Genomic DNA, 20,000 nt, shown 5'->3' on the forward strand with positions numbered 1-20,000 from the left:
CATATAATCTATGATTATGTATTGAACACCAACACTGAACAACTGAAGTTAAAACACACGTTGCCTGAAACAAAGTCACCTTTTACTTATAAATAACTTGCATTTTAGAAAACAAAATAAATAATGTTCAATGTTTTTAATATCTAAAGTAGAAAATAAGCAATATCTCTTTGAAATAAAACACTTGTAAATCTAGGGCTTGCAGGCCAAAATTGGCCCATAGTAACTTTTCATTTGGCCCACCATCCTATATAAGTTGAGTGAGTATGATGGAGAGGGTTGAGGAATCTCTGTGTTAAAGGCAACACGTCGTTTCTAATCTGACCTAACTTTTTTTTTATTATTAAAAAAAGCAAACTAAAATTAAATTTCCAATTTATTTTGTAAATTAATCTGATTTTATAAAATGTAAATACTGTCACTCGACGAATAGATCACCATGCAGAAGACATCTGCAAGCAAATCAAGGCAGAAACTAGTGCAATTCTGTTAATGATGAGATTGTTTGTTTTTACTGTAATGTGGTGACTGAAGTATGTGAAAAGGGGGTGGCAGACGCATGATTTCCCCCACGCCAACACGGGGAGAACATGCAAACTCCACATAGAAATGCCAACTGACTCAGCCGGGACTCGAACCAGCAACCTTCTTGCTGTGATGCCACAGTGCTAACCATTAAGCCAACCATTTTTGAATTACATAAAAACCTTTTGGTTTGAACTGCATCTACTCCACTTTTTTATTTATTTATTTAATTTTTTTTATTTATTTAATTATTTATTTATTTATTTACTTATTTATCATTACTATATTATTATTATTATTATATTGTTATTAAATTATTATTATTAATTATATTGTTATTAAATTGTTATTACATTATTATTATATTATTATAAAAATTATTATATATATATATATATATATATATATATATATATATATATATATATATATATATACCTACATATTCTTGTTATTTTTTATCATTTTATTTTATTTTTATTATATTATTAATAATATTATATTAATAAAATATTATCATATATATATATTATTATTATTATTATAAACACCTGTGCATCACCATAGCAGCAGATTCAAAGCAGGACTAACCTTGATGCTACTGAGAGAGAGATGGTCACTAGTGGGCGGGGCTTTCCCCCTCTGATGTCACATCGACAGGGAAAATGTCAACCAAAGTGTTTCTGCAGACTGTTTTAGTCAAGTCTGATTATAACAAATACAATAAATAATTTTTTACCATTAGAATCAGGTCATATTTACACGCTGCTGCCACACAACGGTGCGTAAACCCCTTATAAAAGGCATTCCTGCATAATAGCTGCCCTTTAATACAAAAAAAGATGCACATGTACTCAAAAACACCATCTGACACATACATGACACTGAATCACATCTCCTCACGTCAATGCACAAAATACCACGTTTACCATAAGATGTGCGCACGTGTGAGCCGGTTGCCATGGCAGCACTTTAATGCATTAAATTCAAAGCAAAACAGATGATCAATGCACGTTCTTAAAGGGATATCACATCTAAAACAAGCTCACAATCTGTCCCTGTTGCTCTTAAAATTGAAAATTTAGAACAAAGCTAAAAATTAGCAGAGTCAAATTCATATAGCTCTCAATGGAGTACAATAGTATGAGAGTGAATTTAAGAAAACACACAATAGAGTCAAATATTACACAAAAGAGTCAAATATTTCCACCAAAAATGAGTCAGTTAACTCTGATAAGTTTTACTTTTTCTAGAGAGGGAGCAAATGTTATCGTTTATAGAGTAAAATTGCCTTCAATGAGTAAAATCTACTGTGTGAAGATGATCCTTTTGTGGAGCTTAAGCTTGACCATCTTAGACCTTCTAGAAACGTGAAACCAATTCCTGCGTATGGAAATGTGTATGTCCTCGGGTGAGATGAAGATAGATGTTAATCTGATTAGAGAGAGAGAGAGAGGGGGGCATTAAAGAAAATGAGCAGTAAGGAGAGATGTGTAATGGATGTGTAAAGCTGATGCACATTAGTTTACATTATTGCTGTCGTCATTAGCCGTGTTTCCATCTGAAGATGCAAATTAGATTCGTTTAAAAGTAGAAATGTTGCATCAAACATTTGCAAATTAAGCCGAATTTACATTTAATGAGGAATTGAAGACGGCAGCATGGTGGTTTAGTGGTTACCACTGTGGTCTCGCAGCAAGAAGGTCACTGGTTTGAGTCCCGGCTGGGCCAGTTGGCGTTTCTGTGTGGAGTTTGCATGTTCTCCCCAATTTGGCGTGGGTTTCTTCTGAGTGCTCCGGCTGCACCCACAGTTCGAACACATGCGCTATAGGAGACTTGGGTAAGCTAAATTGTCTGTATGTGTGTGAATGAGTGTGCATGTTTCCCAGTAATGGGTTGCAGCTGGAAGGGCATAAAACATATGCTGGATAAGCAGTGGTGTGAAGTAACTAATTACAAATACTCAAATTACGGTATTCATTGATTCATTCATTCATTCATTTTTATCCAACAAGCTTTTATGCAACGGATGCCCTTCCAGCTGCAACCCATCTCTGGGAAACATCCACACACACATTCACACACACACACTCATACACTACGGTCAATTTAGCCTACCCAATTCACCTGTACCGCATGTCTTTGGACTGTGGGGGAAACCGGAGCACCCGGAGGAAACCCACACGAAGGCAGGGAGAACATGCAAACTCCACACAGAAACACCAACTGAGCCGAGGTTCGAACCAGCGACCTTCTTGCTGTGAGATGACAGCACTACTTACTGCGCCACTGCCTCGCCCCAAATTACGGTAATTGAGTAGTTTTTCTCAGGGATTGTAATTTACTTTAGTTGTTGTATAAATGTGAACTTTTACTTTCCTTTGAATATATTTTTAGAGCTGTATTTGTACTTTTACTCCACTTCTTTTCTTCAACCTGCAGTTACTATTTTATTTTTTCTAGTCTATGGAATTAAAAAAAACAGTCCTGTGATTTCTGTCCAATCAAATCACACAGAAAAAGTAAATCGCCTCATAATGAACAACCTCAAGACATGAGCGATATATAGATGCAGCAAACTGTTTTGAAGCATTAGAAGTGTCCAAGATGATGTCCAAAATCTTTACACGCATTGACCCAGAGACTGTTTAGATCAAGGGTGTCAAACTCAATTCCTGGAGGGCCGCAGCCCTGCACAGTTTAGTTCCAACCCTGCTCCCATGACAGAAATGGCCTTAAACACATGCACAAGATGTCAACATGATGTCAGATTGAAGTTGCACCCTAAAGCCTGGTTTATACTTCTGCGTCAAGTGACCGGCGTAACTCACGGCGCAGGCAACGCGCGCAGCTGTGCATTTATACTTCTGCGCGCTGTCTCTGTCGGTCTGCATTAACACTTCCGAAACGCTAGTTGGCAGTGAGGTGTAAATGTTCCTCTGTGTCGAGTTTCTTCGCTGCAGTTTTGCTTTTCCTGAACACTTCCTGGTTGTACAAGTGACTCAAACTCGCTCATTTTGAGGCAGGAACTGGCGGACGTGCAACAACTTTTAATATGAGGTAAACACAAAACAAAACTTTCCATCCGGAGCTCCTTCAGGGGACTCCACACTTGTAAACAATCGCTCGCGCCATTTGCGCGGCTCTCGGTCCCGCCCAGACTCGTCAGCGCTACCAAGCCGACCAATCACAGAGCTTGTGCTACGCGTCGTTGCGACGAGTAGTTACAATTTTTGAGAGGTGCACGTCAGCGACGCCGACGGCCACGGCGAAGAGCTATGCGTCAGCGCCGTAGCATACACCGGCGTTTAAAACAGAAGTATAAATCAGCCTTAACGTCATGGGGACGTTGAATTTTGTTTGCAAGTGAAAATTGGGTTAACGTCAGAACTCAACGTCAATGTCCAAACTTTGACTGTTTGTAGGTGTGTGGGTATACTTTGTAACGACATTGTTTAACGACTTATTGTTGCAGAAAGGCTTGAATTAACTCCACAACAAATACATCAAATAATCATTGGGGCAGTTCTTAGCATTTCTCACAAACGTTATGTGAGATCTGCTTCCTTCATGTCTGTCTGTTTATCTGAGGCAGCCGAGGCGGAGATTGAGGCACACTCTGACAGGCATGTGGGAACGGTGGGCGGGGAGAACTAGCTCATTTGCATTAAAGGCACACGCAACAAAAACATCTACATTGTGTTTAGAGCAGAAAATCTCAATATACTGAAAGCTTTAATAAATAATCTGGTGTGTTTTGAGCTGAAACTTTACGCACATTCTAGAGACACAAAGACTGATCTTAAATCTTGAAAAAGGGGTAAAATAGGTGCCCTTTAAGATCAGTGTGCGTTTCAATCTGCTGCTGTCTCAATGCATCTACTTTAGAGCTCATTAAAGTCAGTGGAGATGTTTGAAATGTTTGGTCGATTCTGTTTGCTGTGGTTCTGTCAGAGGCGCTGTGATGGAGTCACCAGAGCGACAGAAAGTCACTGAAGAGGTGTGTGTTTGTGTCCACATCGACATTTAGCACAGAAGACTGTCAGACAATGAGAGAGAACGACACATCTATCACAACTGAGGATACACACATACAGACACACACACACACACACTTTAGACACTTGCACAAGCACAAACACACACCCATACCCACATATATACACACACACTTAAAAGAGCACACTAACCCACTCTAGATGTACACACACACACACACACACACACACACACACAAACCAGGAATGCTCAGATTAGTGAGGGTCATGTAGCGCTGCTGAGTTTTCTTCATTCTCCTCTCAGTGTGTGTTTGAATGGATGTGTGTGTGTGTGTGTAAAGGTCAGTGTATAGCGCTGCTCAGCCGCTCTGATGCCGCTTTAATGAAAAACCCAACAATCCTAAGGTGATTTTCTGCTCACAAACACTAAACCCTGATTAAACCTGACCCCGCTTTAAAGTTCAGCAGTTACTGTGGCAGTGTGTGTGTGTGTGTGCGTGTGTGTGTACAGTAGACAAACCCGCTGAACCATACTGTAACTCCCTCTGTAACCTGATGAACATTAAACATCACCCAATAATTAACCAAAATACTGGCTCAGTCATCACAGACTATGCTAATTAACAGAGTTACCATCTAACAACTATATGTATTACACGGCTGTCTGGAATACTCACTTCTGATTGGTCATTTGTGACATTACAAGCCATGTTATTCCCAAATAACAATCGCATAACAGATTCATGGGGGAACTGAAAATTCTCTTGGCCGCCAGTGAATACGTTCACATCTATACATGTGTATCTGCTCATCTGTCATGCCATAGTTTTTGACTGTTTGGCGCCATCTTGTGTCTGAATAATGTGCAGGTTAGTGTATACTCCATCAGCTGTTTTCGTTTCTGTCAGCTTTGTGTTTTTGACTGTTTGGCGCCATCTTGTGTCTGAATAATGTGCAGGTTAGTGTATACTCCATCAACCGTTTTATTTTCGGTAAAACGCTAACTGACCCAGCCAGTTGAAACTAGTCTTAGTTGAATTCACATAAAATGATAAAAAAAAATGCTTATTTTTAAAGCAAAGAGATGTTTTTAAGAGTGAATAAGAGCAATGTTCATGGAGACGCACAGAAAAACACACCTGATGTTCACAAAACAGCAGCCGGATCTTTCACAGCTGCTGACGAAAAATCAAAGATCAAAAAGTGGGGGGGAAAAAGCTATGAGGAAACAAAAAAGTAAGTTTCAGATTTTATTTGCTTGGAATAGCTTATTAAATTCACAGAGAATTTATATATATATATATATATATATATATATATATATATATATATATATATAAAGTAATAAAAAATCAAAGAGCAGGTTTGACTGAGCATCGTGAGGATGTCCGTGTTTCTGTAATCTCATCACAAACAACAAAGAGAAAAATTACTAGCATTTGATGAAGGTATTGTACAATTTAAAAAGTACAACATTTCTGAAATAACGTAAAATAATGTTCTTTTAACGCTATTAATATTTATATACGTTCTTAAAAAACATTTTTTAGTAAAAACACATGAAGGTCTCTATGGCACTGTTTTTATGTTTAACATTTTCACATCACTGAGAGGAAACAACATTCTCTGAAAGTCTGTATGATGATGTTTGCTGAATATTCGCATTAACATTCTTGCAATATTACTAATAATATACAACTTAATTGATGTTATAATGACAACACAAAGCAGGAATTGAGAACGCCGTGTTATACACTATAAAATTTATTTAATAAATTACCATTGATTAAATTAATTAATAACTTCATTCATTAATTTTCTTTTCAGCTTAGTCCCTTTATAAATCAAAAGTCACCACAGCGGAATGAACCGCCAACTTATCCAGCATGTGTTTTACGTGGCGGATACCCTTCCAACCGCAACCCAACACTGAGAAACATCCATACACACACATAAACCACAGACAATTTAGCCTACCCAATTCACCTGTATCACATGTCTTTGGACTGTGGGGGAAACCGGAGCACGAGGAGGAAACCCACGCCAACACTGGGAGAACATGCAACACTGAGTTACAACAACCCAGCATTGTTCAGAGGCTTTTTTATAATGTTCAATTACTTTATTATATTAAATTAATGAAAAAGTTACAATAATTTAATTTAAAAAATGAATTAATTTTTTTATTATTTTAAATAATAATGTAAAATTATTGCTTTTAATAATGTAAAATTATTTAATTAAATTCAATCAATAAATTTTTTAACAGTAAATTAATTAATAACTTTTTTTTAGATTAAATGCATTTTAATAATATTCAATAGTTTTTATAAACCGTGCCTAAATGTATTAGAATATACTGTATATGGATATTAGAAGATGAATAATAATGTAATATTGACCCTCAATGTTAAAATCAGCTAAAATGTTTATTAATAATAATAAAAACATGGACATTATTATGTTTATCATTAATATTATTTTTTGTTTATTATTTAAAATTAAAATATTATTAATTGTCAACAAACAATGCATGTCCATTGTTGTTAAAAAGTAATTATATATATATATATATATATATATATATATATATATATATATATATATATATATAAATATATATATATATATATATATATATATATATATAAAACAATAAATGTACATGCATTGTGAAAATAACTATATACAATAACACTGAATTTCTGGACTGCAAGTGTATAAACTTTTCAAAATAGATAGAAATTTTAGTATTCATAAAACATTTTAATAATGCAACACATTTTAAAAGTGCAAAATAAAAAGTTCTTTGGTTTATTAAAATGTTATTCACCCTTACAAAAATTAACTACAAAATCGACTTTATCAACGGCATTCAGCTTGAGGATCCCCCTCTGCAAGCTTCATTTTGAATAGCTGACTCAATTGAGATTAACGGTGTCCAATTATCAAGTGTGTCTCTCTCTCCTGTGAGCTGTAATTGTACTGGTAACTTCCATCCGCTGAAGATGATTTACAGTTTCATACGGCTGACATCTGTTTGCATTTAAGCATGAAGAGCAACAACATGAGAGCGCATTAATAACGATGATTATTTCCCAGAATCCCCAAAGCCAAAGACATCTGCCTGACAGATGCACACACTCTCAACTCACACCACAACAGCCAGAGATCATAACTGTCTCCATTCATTCATTCATTTTCCTTCAGCTTAGTCCCTTATTCATCTGGGTTCGCCACAGCGGACTCAACTTTTCCATCGTATGTATTACACAGCGGATGCACTTCCAGCTGCAACCCAGTACTGGAAAACACCCATACAGTCTCATTCACACACTACAACCAACTTAATTTTTTCACTTGACCACTACAGTGCATGTGTTTGGACTGTGGAGGAAACCGGAGCCCCCTGGAGGAAACCCAATGTTGGGTTAATAATTAAATTAAATTCTAATAACATCTTTTAATGCAATGGTTGCATTTATCCGTATCTGACCCAACGCTGGGATACAGCAACCCAGCTGCATGTTTATCTCAACATGCTCAATATTACTTCATATTTCATAAGTATCTTATATTCCAGATCCGCGTTTTCACATCCTCTCTCCTCCTCCAGAGAGTCCAGATGATGATGGGAACTAAACCGTCGAGTGAAATAAACCCCAAATAGATCTGCTTCTCTGGAGCTTTACACACACACACACACACACACACACACACACACACACACACACACACACACACAATCCTCATAAATCTCAGACTCATAAAACCGTGTGCTATCAATAAACCACTGTACAATAATCCGCCTTGAGAATGAGAAAGGACATTTACAGCACATGCTTGACTTGATTTGCATAATGAGGGAATCTGCATATATGTAAATTATAAGTAAACATCATTTTGTACATGCAATTCTTGTTTTTGCTCATTACTTTATGTGAATACAATTTTCTTTGGGGGTTTGTTTGAACCAGATTCTTGGTCAAGTGTGCAACCCCACTCCCCTAGACTTCCCAGGGGTTGTAACATTTTGGGGGCTCGTCCGGGATAATTAATGCCCCAACATTTCTTTCTGAGGATTTTGGTTTTACGGATACTCAATTCTTTTTTGTAATTTTGTGGATTATACTAGAGTTGGTAATAGAGGAGTAAATAACGGATTTGTCTATTTGCTACTGACTAGTTTGTGATTCGAAAATGGCATAGTCTCATGTGGAAGCGTTTCTTAGTAATCCTTTACTATACTTGTACAGTTAAACAGACGAGCTGATGCTTAATTATGTGCTCATCTTGTCTATGGAAGCATATGTATATAGCAAAATTCATTTTGAAGTGTAAAACAGCAATGCAATGCATGTTAATGAGTTACATCAATTAAATTGGAGTACTTTCAGTTTAATTTTGCAACTTCAAAAGCATTAGTATGCAATTTGTGGTTAAAATGGCAAGTGTAAAGCATATAATGACATTTCATTGTCATTCTGCACCAAACTTACTTGGAAATGCTCATTTACATACAGAAATACATGGACATTGTGCATATTACATTTGAAAATTAACTTTGCCACTGATATGCTTCCTTTCTAGTCGATGTATTGAGGTAAAGTTTTTGTTTTATATTCGCACATTCCTTCATTTAATTTACTTGTGACAAGATGCCTATATTGTTTTCCATGCTACTTTGAATATTCAGTCTGAATGTGCGTGTAAATATGACTTCAAAACAACGTCAGCACTATTGAATTGACTGAAAATAATGTTTTAATATGATAGTCAATGGCTGCTAATTTGATTTCCCTATTAATAATTAGCACTTTAATGAAATAATATTATTATAAAGAAAAGTTAAATGTGCAAATATAAAATCAGCTTTACTTCAATGTCAAATGTGTTCATGGTGACAGAAAAAAAAACAGAGAGGAACTGATCAAGTTTTTAAGAGATTTAACGAAGAAATGAGTAAAGCTAAAAACATTTCTCAGGTGATTTGGCGCTCTCCTCTGACCAAAGTGAGCAAACACAGCTTTGTGTAAACCACTAGTTAATAGGAAAAAGAGAAAACGTAAAAAATAAATGAATTTAATCCAAAATAAGCACCCAATGTCATTTGCACAATTAAAAGAGCATTAGAACAAGAAAAGGGGGTACAAAAATGTAACCGGGGTTGTGAGGGATCTTCTTCGAGGAAGCTAACATGAAAATAAACATTGGTTATCCAATTAAAGATCACTGGTAGAATTTGCAAGATCTCCATGTGACATTTTAAATATCCTCGATAGTTATTGGCGCGTTGAAGTCATTTTAATCACCTATATAATCTTCAATGTAGTAAATAAATGGAAGAAATATCGCGACATACTGCTAAACATATCGCTCTGTTTATCCAACACTCACCTGTGTAGAGATGAACGTCAACTTATTTGTCCCTTTCACAGTGGCGTAGCGGACGGGCCCGCAGGGCACGCACCGCGGGGGGGCCCCGCGTGATTAGGGGGCCCCGCGTCGTCGTGATTTTCAATAATTAAAAATCCACCGGCGAACGCAATAATCAAACTCTTGGGAACAACTGTGGTCGGAACCAAAGTTCACATGTCTGTGTTCTCTGAACACCTCTCAAGCGGTGGACTACTTCATTCTGATTGCTTGCCGCCAATGTTGCCAACTTAGCGACTTTGTCACTAGATTTAGCGACTTTTCAGACCCCCCTAGCGACAAATCTAGCGACTTTTTTTGTGTGTTATTGGAGATTTTTATTAGACTGTCATTTGTCCATACTGTACCATCCCTACTCTTCTCAACGAGCTGCGTGTGATGCCGCCGGCCCCTCCCCCGCCTCACAGCACTGACAGGCGGCCCAGTCAGTCCTCTACAGCAGCCTCTCCCACCTGCAGCCCGAGAGCAGATCACCCCTCTGCGTACTGACGACAAATGACTTAGCACAAGCAGTGTGAAGGTATTTCCCTTGTACAGTCAAACCGATCTACTTCTACTTTATATTAACAATTTAATTGTACCGTTTATTCTTTTCTTGTTCACAATCACAGATATTAGTGACTTTAGTTTCTGAACTTGTCTGAGTTTATTACATATGAGAAATTACTGCACATTCACTACATATCTATAATGACATACTGTATTCAAACAGCAATAAATTTAGTTAAATAAACATGCTTATATAAAGTGTAGTGCAATTATAAATACCCCTTTATTAACCATAGGCTGTAAAACAAACAGAAACGGTAGAACGTGATGACGCCAGTGATATGCAAATTGACGTATGACGTATCCCTCCCTTCATCAGGGGGCCCCGTTAGCGATCCCTGCAGGGGGGCCTCTGCATTTTGCGCTACGCCACTGCCCTTTCACCTAACTGAAGGGTGGTTTTAGTGAGTAAAGTTGAAATATTTACTGACACTCACTTAGCTACCCTTGATAATTGATGAAATCATCAACACCTGCAGTGTAGTACATGAACATGAGATTGACGCGTTCATACATGCAGACAGCCATAACTCACTTGAGTAAAGAACTACTACAATCTTACATTTTTCGTCTGTCAGTTTCACTGTTTGATTTAAAGATAGTTCAGGAAATATTCATAAACTGAACAAGTCTGATGACATGCAAATTTCGATTAAAAAAAAGGATAAAAATTTACTCTAAACATAAAAGAAAAGTACATACTTTATATTGTATTTTATTGCAATTTTTACTTTTTTCACATATATAAACACAAGGCATATAATATGAAAATAAAAAAGGAAAATTTAAGGAATGGAAACCAGTTTACAACCCTCAAACATGTATTTCAAACATTTCTACATTTAAATTACAGAGAATACATTAAACATAATATAACAGGTTAATATAGCAGTCTTAAAATGAAAGGGAGCAAAACTAATTTACTGCCAATATCAGCAATTATTGGGGAACATTATGCAGAAAAAATGTCAGCCTGCAGAACTGAAGTAAAGCGTATCCAACCTTAAACCAAGAATATAAGCACATATAGAATATCAAAATTACACACATAAGAACATTATATTTTGGAAAGGTTATAGTGTTGAAGTCATTTATCTGGCTACTGCTGATTTCCCTGTGTTAAAATGTAAAAAAAACCCAGTACAAAAAAAACGATTAGCACTTCTAAAAAGAAAAAAAAAAAAGAAGGTTAGATTAAAAACAAACTTCCAAACACCAGGAAGGGATTGCTTGCTGCAAATTTGCTATGATGGTCAGGATAGTTATACATTTTTATTTTTTTTGCTCTGCTTATATTTTCTTGCAAAAAGAAAAATTCCAGCACCGCCTGCTGCTGCTAGCAGAGCTGCTCCTCCTAATACTCCAATTACGGCTGCGGCTCCAATCTTAAGACCGATTGCTCCTCCTGCCGCTGCTGCTGCTCCTGCTGCTCCTCCTGCTGCTCCTCCTGCTGCTGCTCCTATAGCTGCACCAGCTGCAAATTTTTTGCGTAAATCATTTTGCTGAGCTTCTGCATAGTCCTGTTCAGTGTATTTCTGTTTTCTATTTATCTGCGTCAAGCTGTTTATCATGTTTATGAGATCAGTGACTTGAGACCGGTCTGTACTTATGTTATCAAAAACACAATAGCGGCCTCCACATTGATCAACTACTGATTTCAGTTCAGCACATTCACTCAGATAATGTAACACTGCCTTTTGTTTATCATTTTCGTTTTGTATTGTATCTCCATGAGTAAAGAGCACTATCGTGTAATTTAAGACCTTTTCTCCAAAATTATCCTTGATCCACTTTACAGCTTGCATTTTCTCATTTGTGAATTGGTCATCCAGCCTGATCACCAGCAGAAACACATCAATATTTGTGTGCTTTAGCATCTTCTTTATTTCAGTTTGGGCATCAGCAATCTTGACATCTGTATCGGAGAGCCCTACTGTGTCGATCACAGTGATTGACTGTCCAGTTTCTAGTTGACAGTTTTTGGTCACAGATGAAAAACTTTGTTTTACTGTAAATTTGTTTTCACCCAAGATGGTGTTTCCTGATGCGCTCTTTCCTGCTCCAGTCACTCCCAATAGCATAATATTCTTATTCGACACTGAAAATAAGACAGAAAGCATTTAACAATTTATTTACATTCATATTGTTGACACTGGCATTTGACTAAACCACATTACTAATTCATTGCAAATATATTATTATGTTGAACTATGCAGCTACATAATGACAATTTAAAAATGTTCCTTAAAGACTTATCACCACCTTGAGGAACAATGGACACAGCCCCACACCATCATATATAAAAGCATAACATGATTATTGAGACCCACGGGAAATCATTGCTGCCATATGAAGAGATCAAACAAACAAACCCTCAATTAACAATATCAAAGAAGTTTAACAACATTACACACCCTCCCCAAAAAAAACTAAACAAAAATACACTACATCACAATTCTGAGACAAAAGCTCATCTCTCTCGAGATGAATGTGCAGACTCCGTTTACTGTGCTTTTCATCATGTTAATCTAATAATAATTTGGTAACACTTTATTTTGATGGTCCATTTAAGTATTAGTAGACTGTCTGTTTAATATCTGGTGATACGCTTCTTCAACAGACATTTAACTGACTATAAGAAACTCTGTGAGTGCATATCAACTTACACAAACCCTAACCCTAACCCTAACAGTCGACTTATAATCCAATGACAATTAGTTAGCATTTAGATGCAATGTATCTTAAATTGAACAAACAGACCTTCAAAATAAAGTGTGATCTAATAAAGCTACAACTCACAAAGGGAAGGAATATTTACAAAAAAGCTCCAAACGAATAAGACCACATCTTAAGTACCAAGCCATAACATACTGCTCTTGTCTTATCAGTTCCATAGACATAGACACAGATGGTTGCAAAACCGACCATAACAGTGTAAAATGCACAATTCCAATATCTTCTCTTGACTCTACTTCTTGGAGCCCTCTCGAACGTCCCATTGGTGTTAACTTCTTTATTCGTGTCCACTAACACTGGGATCTTCTCTATCAGTATAGAGACTTGTTCTCTGTCCTCCTTCAGGTTATTGAAGACATAATATCTTCCCTCATATTCATCTACTAATTTCTGTATATCTAGGTTTTCCCGTAGATAGTCTTCTAATGGTCTCTCTAACTGATCAGCTCCTGTAACCAACAGAATGGTGAATCTCTTTGCTTCTTCTCCAAGTGTTTTCTGAATCCATATCACTGCATTCTTCTCTTCTTCTGTGAATCTCCCGAGTCTGATGACCAGCAGAAACACATGAGGACCAGGAGCAGACATCTCCAGACTCTTCTCAATCTCTGCCTTCACCTGTCTTTCACTGATGAACATGTGAAAAACTCCAGGAGTGTCGATCACTGTGATGCTTCTTCCTTCCACAAGTCCCTCATGTTTCTCACAGTGTTGAGTTGTAGATTTGCAAAACCGAGCCACTTTAAATGCGTTTCTGCCCAGGATGGTGTTTCCTGTTGCACTTTTCCCTGCTCCAGTTTTACCAAGCAGCACAATCCTGAGTTCAGACACTGTGAAACAAAGATTAAAACAAACGTATCCCTTTTGGTTCCAAAATGTTAGAAATTATATTTCAAGAGTTCACACTTAGCTGATGAATGATTATAAAGCTTGTTCGGCATGCCAGGGAGAGAACCCTTAGCTCATAAAATCCTCGAGCCCGAGGCTCCCTCCCGTTTGCAAGGCGAGAGGGGAGTTTAAGCTCAGGTAGATCTGGAGAACTCTCCTGCTGTAGTAGTTAATGAACAGATAGTGATTGCTCTTAACAGATAACTACTTACTAGGAGCATGTCTATAGTGTTGATTTGGATTAGTCAATTAACTTAAGTTGCATGTTTTTGGACAGTGGGAGGAAATCAGGGGACCCGGGGGAAACTCACGTGAGCACGGGGAGAACGTGTAAACTCTACACAGAAACGACATCTGGCTTGGTATAAACTACAACCAGTGACGTTCTTGCTGTGAGGCAACAGTGGTAACCACCGTGCCACCCATATAGGAAAGGAGGAGGAGTAGGGGTGGAAGGGGGGATTCTTCAAAATAAAGACAGCTGTGACATGGAACTGAGGGCATTTATAGTGGCTTAGGAATCGTCTGATTGGTGAATGATAAATTGGATAATGCGGGGCCAGCCGCAAGCAATCATAAGCACGTGATCCTCTCGAAATTAGTTTATAAATTAACTTTACTTAAATACCAACAGGTTACATCTCTACTCTGCACATTAGTTTGTTGTCATTGGCATGAACATGCATTCACAAACATTTGTTTGGTCCATTCATACGTTTTCAAATGCTAATACAGAAAACTAAATGTCATGAGAAGCTATTTTTGATTTCACTGCTTTCCAAAGTTCAAGTTTGTTCAGGTTAGACCAGCAAATTAAAATCACATAAACCCGAGACCAATAAACGACTAATATAGCCCAATCTCTTGAAAAAATGAAGTGAAATTAAGAAATGCAGTGGTGTTATTAGTACACATGGCTTTCATAATTAGCTTACAGTTGAAGGCAAAACTATTAGCCCCTTTTGAGTTTTTTTTTTTTTTTCCCAAAATGATGTTTAACAGATTTAGGATTTTTTTTCTTCAACAGAACTTCTTCACAGTATGTCTGATATTTTTTTTTCTTCTGGAGAAAGTCTGAAGTTTTATTTTAGCTAGAATAAAAGAAGTTTTTATTAAAAAAAAAAACTTTTTAACGACACTATTATTAACCCCTTTAGACTATATATTTTTTGATAATCTACAGAACAAACCATCATTATACAATAACTTGCCTGATTTCCCTAACCTGCCTACTTAACACAATTACCCTAGTTAAGCCTTTAAATATCACTTTAAGCTGTATAGAAGTGTCCTGAAGAATATCTAGTAAAATATTATTTACTGTCATCATGACAAAGATAAAATAAATCAGTTATTAGAGATGAGTTATTAAAACTATTATGTTTAGAAATGTGTTTCTTCTCCCGTTAAACAGAAATTGGGAGAAAAATAAACAAAGGGAGCGAATAATTCAGGTGGTTTGTTAATTCTGGCTTCAACTATATATCATAAACCCTTTGTGACACTGTCAACTGTTATTTTAAAAATTAAGAAGTTACAAACAAGGCAAGCATTTTGTCCTGTAGTTTATAAATTTGCATAAATGCAATTTGACTCTGGACATCAATATATGCAAAATTATACATGGTCAACATTCAAGCATGTTAAGAACAAATAAAATGATAAAATGCTCAGTATTGGTTACTTTGATTTGCTCAAATACCTTGCTAAATCACATTTTATCATATGAAACTATCGTAGACCAGCATGCAGAGTGTACAATAATCAAATTTATTCAGATAGCAGTTAAGTGAAGTCACACCAGTTGCTCTAAACTTGCCCAAGAGAGTCCTAAATTGGCACAAATTTACAGAAAACTGTTGTTGTTTGGAAAATAAAAATAGCACACTTGGTTACAATCTTACCAAGAGGAAATGAGATGCCAAGGGACCATAGAAGGACTTATACCCTTTTATTTTAAAGGCATATAAAATATTACAATCTTTTTAGATCACACATTTTTAGATAGAAAAAGTCATACGGAGAACTTACTTGTTGATGTAGATTTTGTCACTTCAGATGACCCTGAGATGCAGTTTACAGGTGTGGAGATTAAGAGTCAGACTAGTTTAAAACAAGTGAAGAGCGACTCCTACTCAGTTCTCTTTAATATTCATGTAGTCAAATTGAAAGGAAGATTGTATCGTTTCCTGTACAGACAATTCTATTTTCAGCTTACATACTGTGGCTAATGCAAATCACAGTGTTTAATGTGATGCAACGGTATATTTTACAGTAGTAAACAGATATTTCAACCATCTGTTTTTTTTTTTGTGTAACATGTACAGTTGAACTCACTTATTAAAGCCCCTGAATTATCCGCCCCCTGTATAATTTTTTCCCCAATTTCTGTTTAGCGGAGAGAAGATTTCTTCAACACATTTTTAATCATAATAGTTGTAATAACTCATCTCTAATAACTGATTTATTTTATCTTTGTCATGATGACAGTAAATATTATTAGACTAGATATTCTTCAAGACACTTCTATACAGCTTAAAGTGACATTTAAAGGCTTCACTAGGTTAATTAGGTTAACTAGGCAGGCAGGTTAGGGCAATTAGACAAGCTATAGTATAACGATGGTTTGAGAATGATGGTTTGAGAATAATGAATGATGAGGCCTTTAACCTGAAGAACCCTTTACAGACACCGATAACATCGTTTTAGCCACATTTCCTTGTATATTGGGGATGCAAAAAGTATCATAGATCTGACACGAGATCTGCTTTGCTATTCAAATCAAAGACGAGACACGCAGACGCAAACACAAGCTAACAAAAAACATCAACAGACAGTAGCCAAACATAATCATGATAAAAAGTAAAACAGTTATGCCACGGGTGCAGTTAATTACAGTAAGTGCATATATAGCCTACTAAAAAGTAATATCAGAATTTTATATATAAAAAAAAGATATACACTGTAATGACACTTGTAGTCTTTCTGTCTTTTTAAAAAAAATTTTTTTACAATTAACACACTCAAAAAAATGTGCTAATACTAATAGCAATAACTCCTAATGCTGCGGTACAAGCTAATTTTCCTCCAACTAACCAAACACAACATAAAAACTACTGCTGCTGCAATTGCACATTTCCCCAAAACAATATTATCCTGAGACTTCTTATAATCCTGGCATGTGAACAGGGCCGGAGTGGGACTCCTTTTTAGCCCTGGAGTTTTAAGCATTAGACCAGCCCACCTCAGTTCACGACTGACTACATTTAAATAAGGTCATTTCCAATTCAGTTTCTAATGACACTGTCACAAAAAACAGCTGCTTTAGAACTTCATATGTTCAACAAACTTACAGTTTTATATGTCTTAGCAATAATATATATACACAAAAAAATAATTACTCAGGTGAGGATCGAACACAGATCAACAGCATCATAGCACAACATGCTGACCACTGAACCACAAAGGCACTGTTATGCATGTATGGCCGGAATGATAGTTACATCATCATTACCCTACACGCTGCATTTTGCTCATGAGGCTGCGAGACAATAAATAAGAAGAGCGGAGCTGCGGCAAAATAATGAATAAAAAGAGTGAGGCTATGGTCAAATAAATGAAAAAAGTGTGAGTGCTGAAACACCAGCCCTCGCAGCCAAAAAACGGCCCGGCCTACCGGGAATTCTCCCGGTCCTTCCGATTAGGCCTGCTTGTGAATCTCTTTTCTCAACATCAGTGAATTGTAGCTCTGATCATGGACATGTGGGTTATAAATGACTGAAAAACAGCTGCTGGTAAAGTATATTAATCGCAAGAGCTCAGATTGTGATCACATCTCGGTTTTCATAGCTTGAAACAGATGGAAATATGATCACTATTAATATGACTACTATGGCGAGGGCTTAAACTGAACAGTGCTCATAATATCGAGCAAAAAGAAAAGAAAAAGACAGGCGTGAAAAATGAACTGCTTAGTATTAATGTAGGAAACACAGTTTAGATCTGTTTAGGGTAAGAGGTGTGTGAGTTATTGCCATCGGTCTATCACTGAATGTGTCAGGAATATCAAAACAAAACCAACTCCGCTCCTCACAGAGCTTGAGCCACGCTGGCATTTCTCCTCTTGGATTTTTGGTTGTGAAAAGGGAAAACATTCCACTATCCCGTCCAAACTTTAAAGATACCGGGTGTCAGATTTGCAAAATCCATATGCACATGCTTTGGCTTGTTTGTGTAACAAAAACTGGTTCATAAACAAAAAATAATCACATCATACTTTAACACAAAAGACTTTGTCTTCTCGTTTCATAAGCACAGGTTGAAAATTGATGCAGGCCTGTAGTCAAACATAAATAGCAAAGTTAAAAATGTATCTAGTCAACAATTCAGACTCTTACAAAACCACTGCTGGAGAAAGAAAAGATCAGATTTTCTTCCTTCTGATAATTTATAATTTACTGTGATTATTTGGTAAACCAAACAACTGAATTATTTATTTACCCCTTTAATAATCCAGGGTCGCCACAGCGGAATGAACCGCTAACTTATCCAGCATGTTTTTATGCAGGGGATGCCCTTCCAGCCGCAACCCATCTCTGGGAAACATCCACACACACACTCATACACTACGGACAATAGCCTACCCAATTCACCTGTACCGCATGTCTTTGGACTGTGGGGGAAACCGGAGCACCCGGAGGAAACCCACGTGAACGCAGGGAGAACATGCAAACTCCATACAGAAACACCAACTAAGCCGAGGCTCGAAACCAGCAATCCAGGGACCTTCTTGCTGTGAGGCGACAGCACTACCTACAGCGCCACTGCTTCGCCCCAAGTGAATTATTTTATATAATAAACGTGAAGTTCTTTAAATTAATTGGACACATATATCTATGCACTCACCTGTATATGGACGATCCATTTTCTCTTCAACTCTTGTTTTTAAGTTGGTTTGATAAATCATTGGAGCTCAAAGCCTGTTTGAATGATAGTGGTTAATAACTACAATGATCATTTATATTATAGCCTTTTAGGGGCGTTTAATTTAGTTCACCAGCATCAACTAAAAGCACGAGTATTTTTAACGTCCCTTTATGTTATAAAACTGAATTAAGCTGCTTTCATAATTCTGCAAAATTCAATCTACTTCCACGAATAGCTTAATATTAGGCTAATATTTGCCCTTTGCCACAACAATGTAAACATTTAAGTATATCTGACAGTTTGGTTTAGCAAATAGTATAATATAAGTCAGTTTCATACAATTAAATACAATAATCTTGTGTTAGTACTTTTATTTTATACATTTTCATTCGACAAAAAAACAGACATTTCAGTTTAAACCATTCTCATTTCTGTATGCATATTTCGACTTTGAGACAAATTCCATTCATTTCTGGTGACACACAGGCCCATTTTAAACCATAAACTACTAATACATTTGTTGACAATGTTCGTACCCAACTCGTTTCAAAATCCTCACTGAATTCTCTCAAGCAGCTCCGCGCAAGCGCAAACATTATTGCCTGCAGAACAGCGCCCTCTGCTGGCCAGCGTTAGATAAGGCTTCTGCAGTGTTCAGGTCATTCTTAGTGTAACTGCACGTTTGTATACACATACCAATATGGTAATTTACTAACTCAATCTAAAAGTATTAGGTTCAAATGTTATCATATAATCAGCTCAAGTAAAACACTAAGATAAATCCAGATAATCAGGACCAAACAAGAACCTCAATTATTACAAGTAATTTGTGCGACTTATTCACTAAATGCCCCGATTACCTTTAAATGAACAAACAAACATAAATATGCAAGTACATTAGTTGGAATTACAGTTGAACTAACATTACTGTCATCACAGATC

The 20,000-nt window shown here is 36.6% G+C and overlaps 2 protein-coding genes across 3 annotated transcripts in view; both read right to left on the minus strand.

The window, feature by feature from the left end:
* The window catches only part of slc25a10b (solute carrier family 25 member 10b), a 69,365-nt gene that overhangs the window by 34,137 nt on the left and 15,228 nt on the right, over positions 1-20,000 (minus strand). The window contains 1 exon segment of one of the 2 annotated variants that reach the window (NM_201172.1): positions 19,415-20,000. This exon segment is cut by the window's right edge and continues 1,025 nt beyond it. The exons of the other annotated variant lie outside the window; for it this stretch is intronic. The gene's annotated coding sequence lies outside the window, so the exon portion shown is untranslated. 2 annotated transcript variants of the gene reach the window in all.
* Positions 11,796-16,221, minus strand: LOC137495296 (GTPase IMAP family member 4-like). Its single transcript, XM_073907392.1, has 2 exons — positions 16,164-16,221; positions 11,796-14,074 (listed from the first exon to the last, which is right to left on the minus strand). Coding segments are annotated over exons 1-2 (753 nt in total). The 5' UTR covers positions 16,165-16,221; the 3' UTR covers positions 11,796-13,322.

This window comes from Danio rerio, chromosome 1 (genome assembly GCF_049306965.1).
Source record: "Danio rerio strain Tuebingen ecotype United States chromosome 1, GRCz12tu, whole genome shotgun sequence".
NCBI classification, from domain to species: domain Eukaryota; kingdom Metazoa; phylum Chordata; class Actinopteri; order Cypriniformes; family Danionidae; genus Danio; species Danio rerio.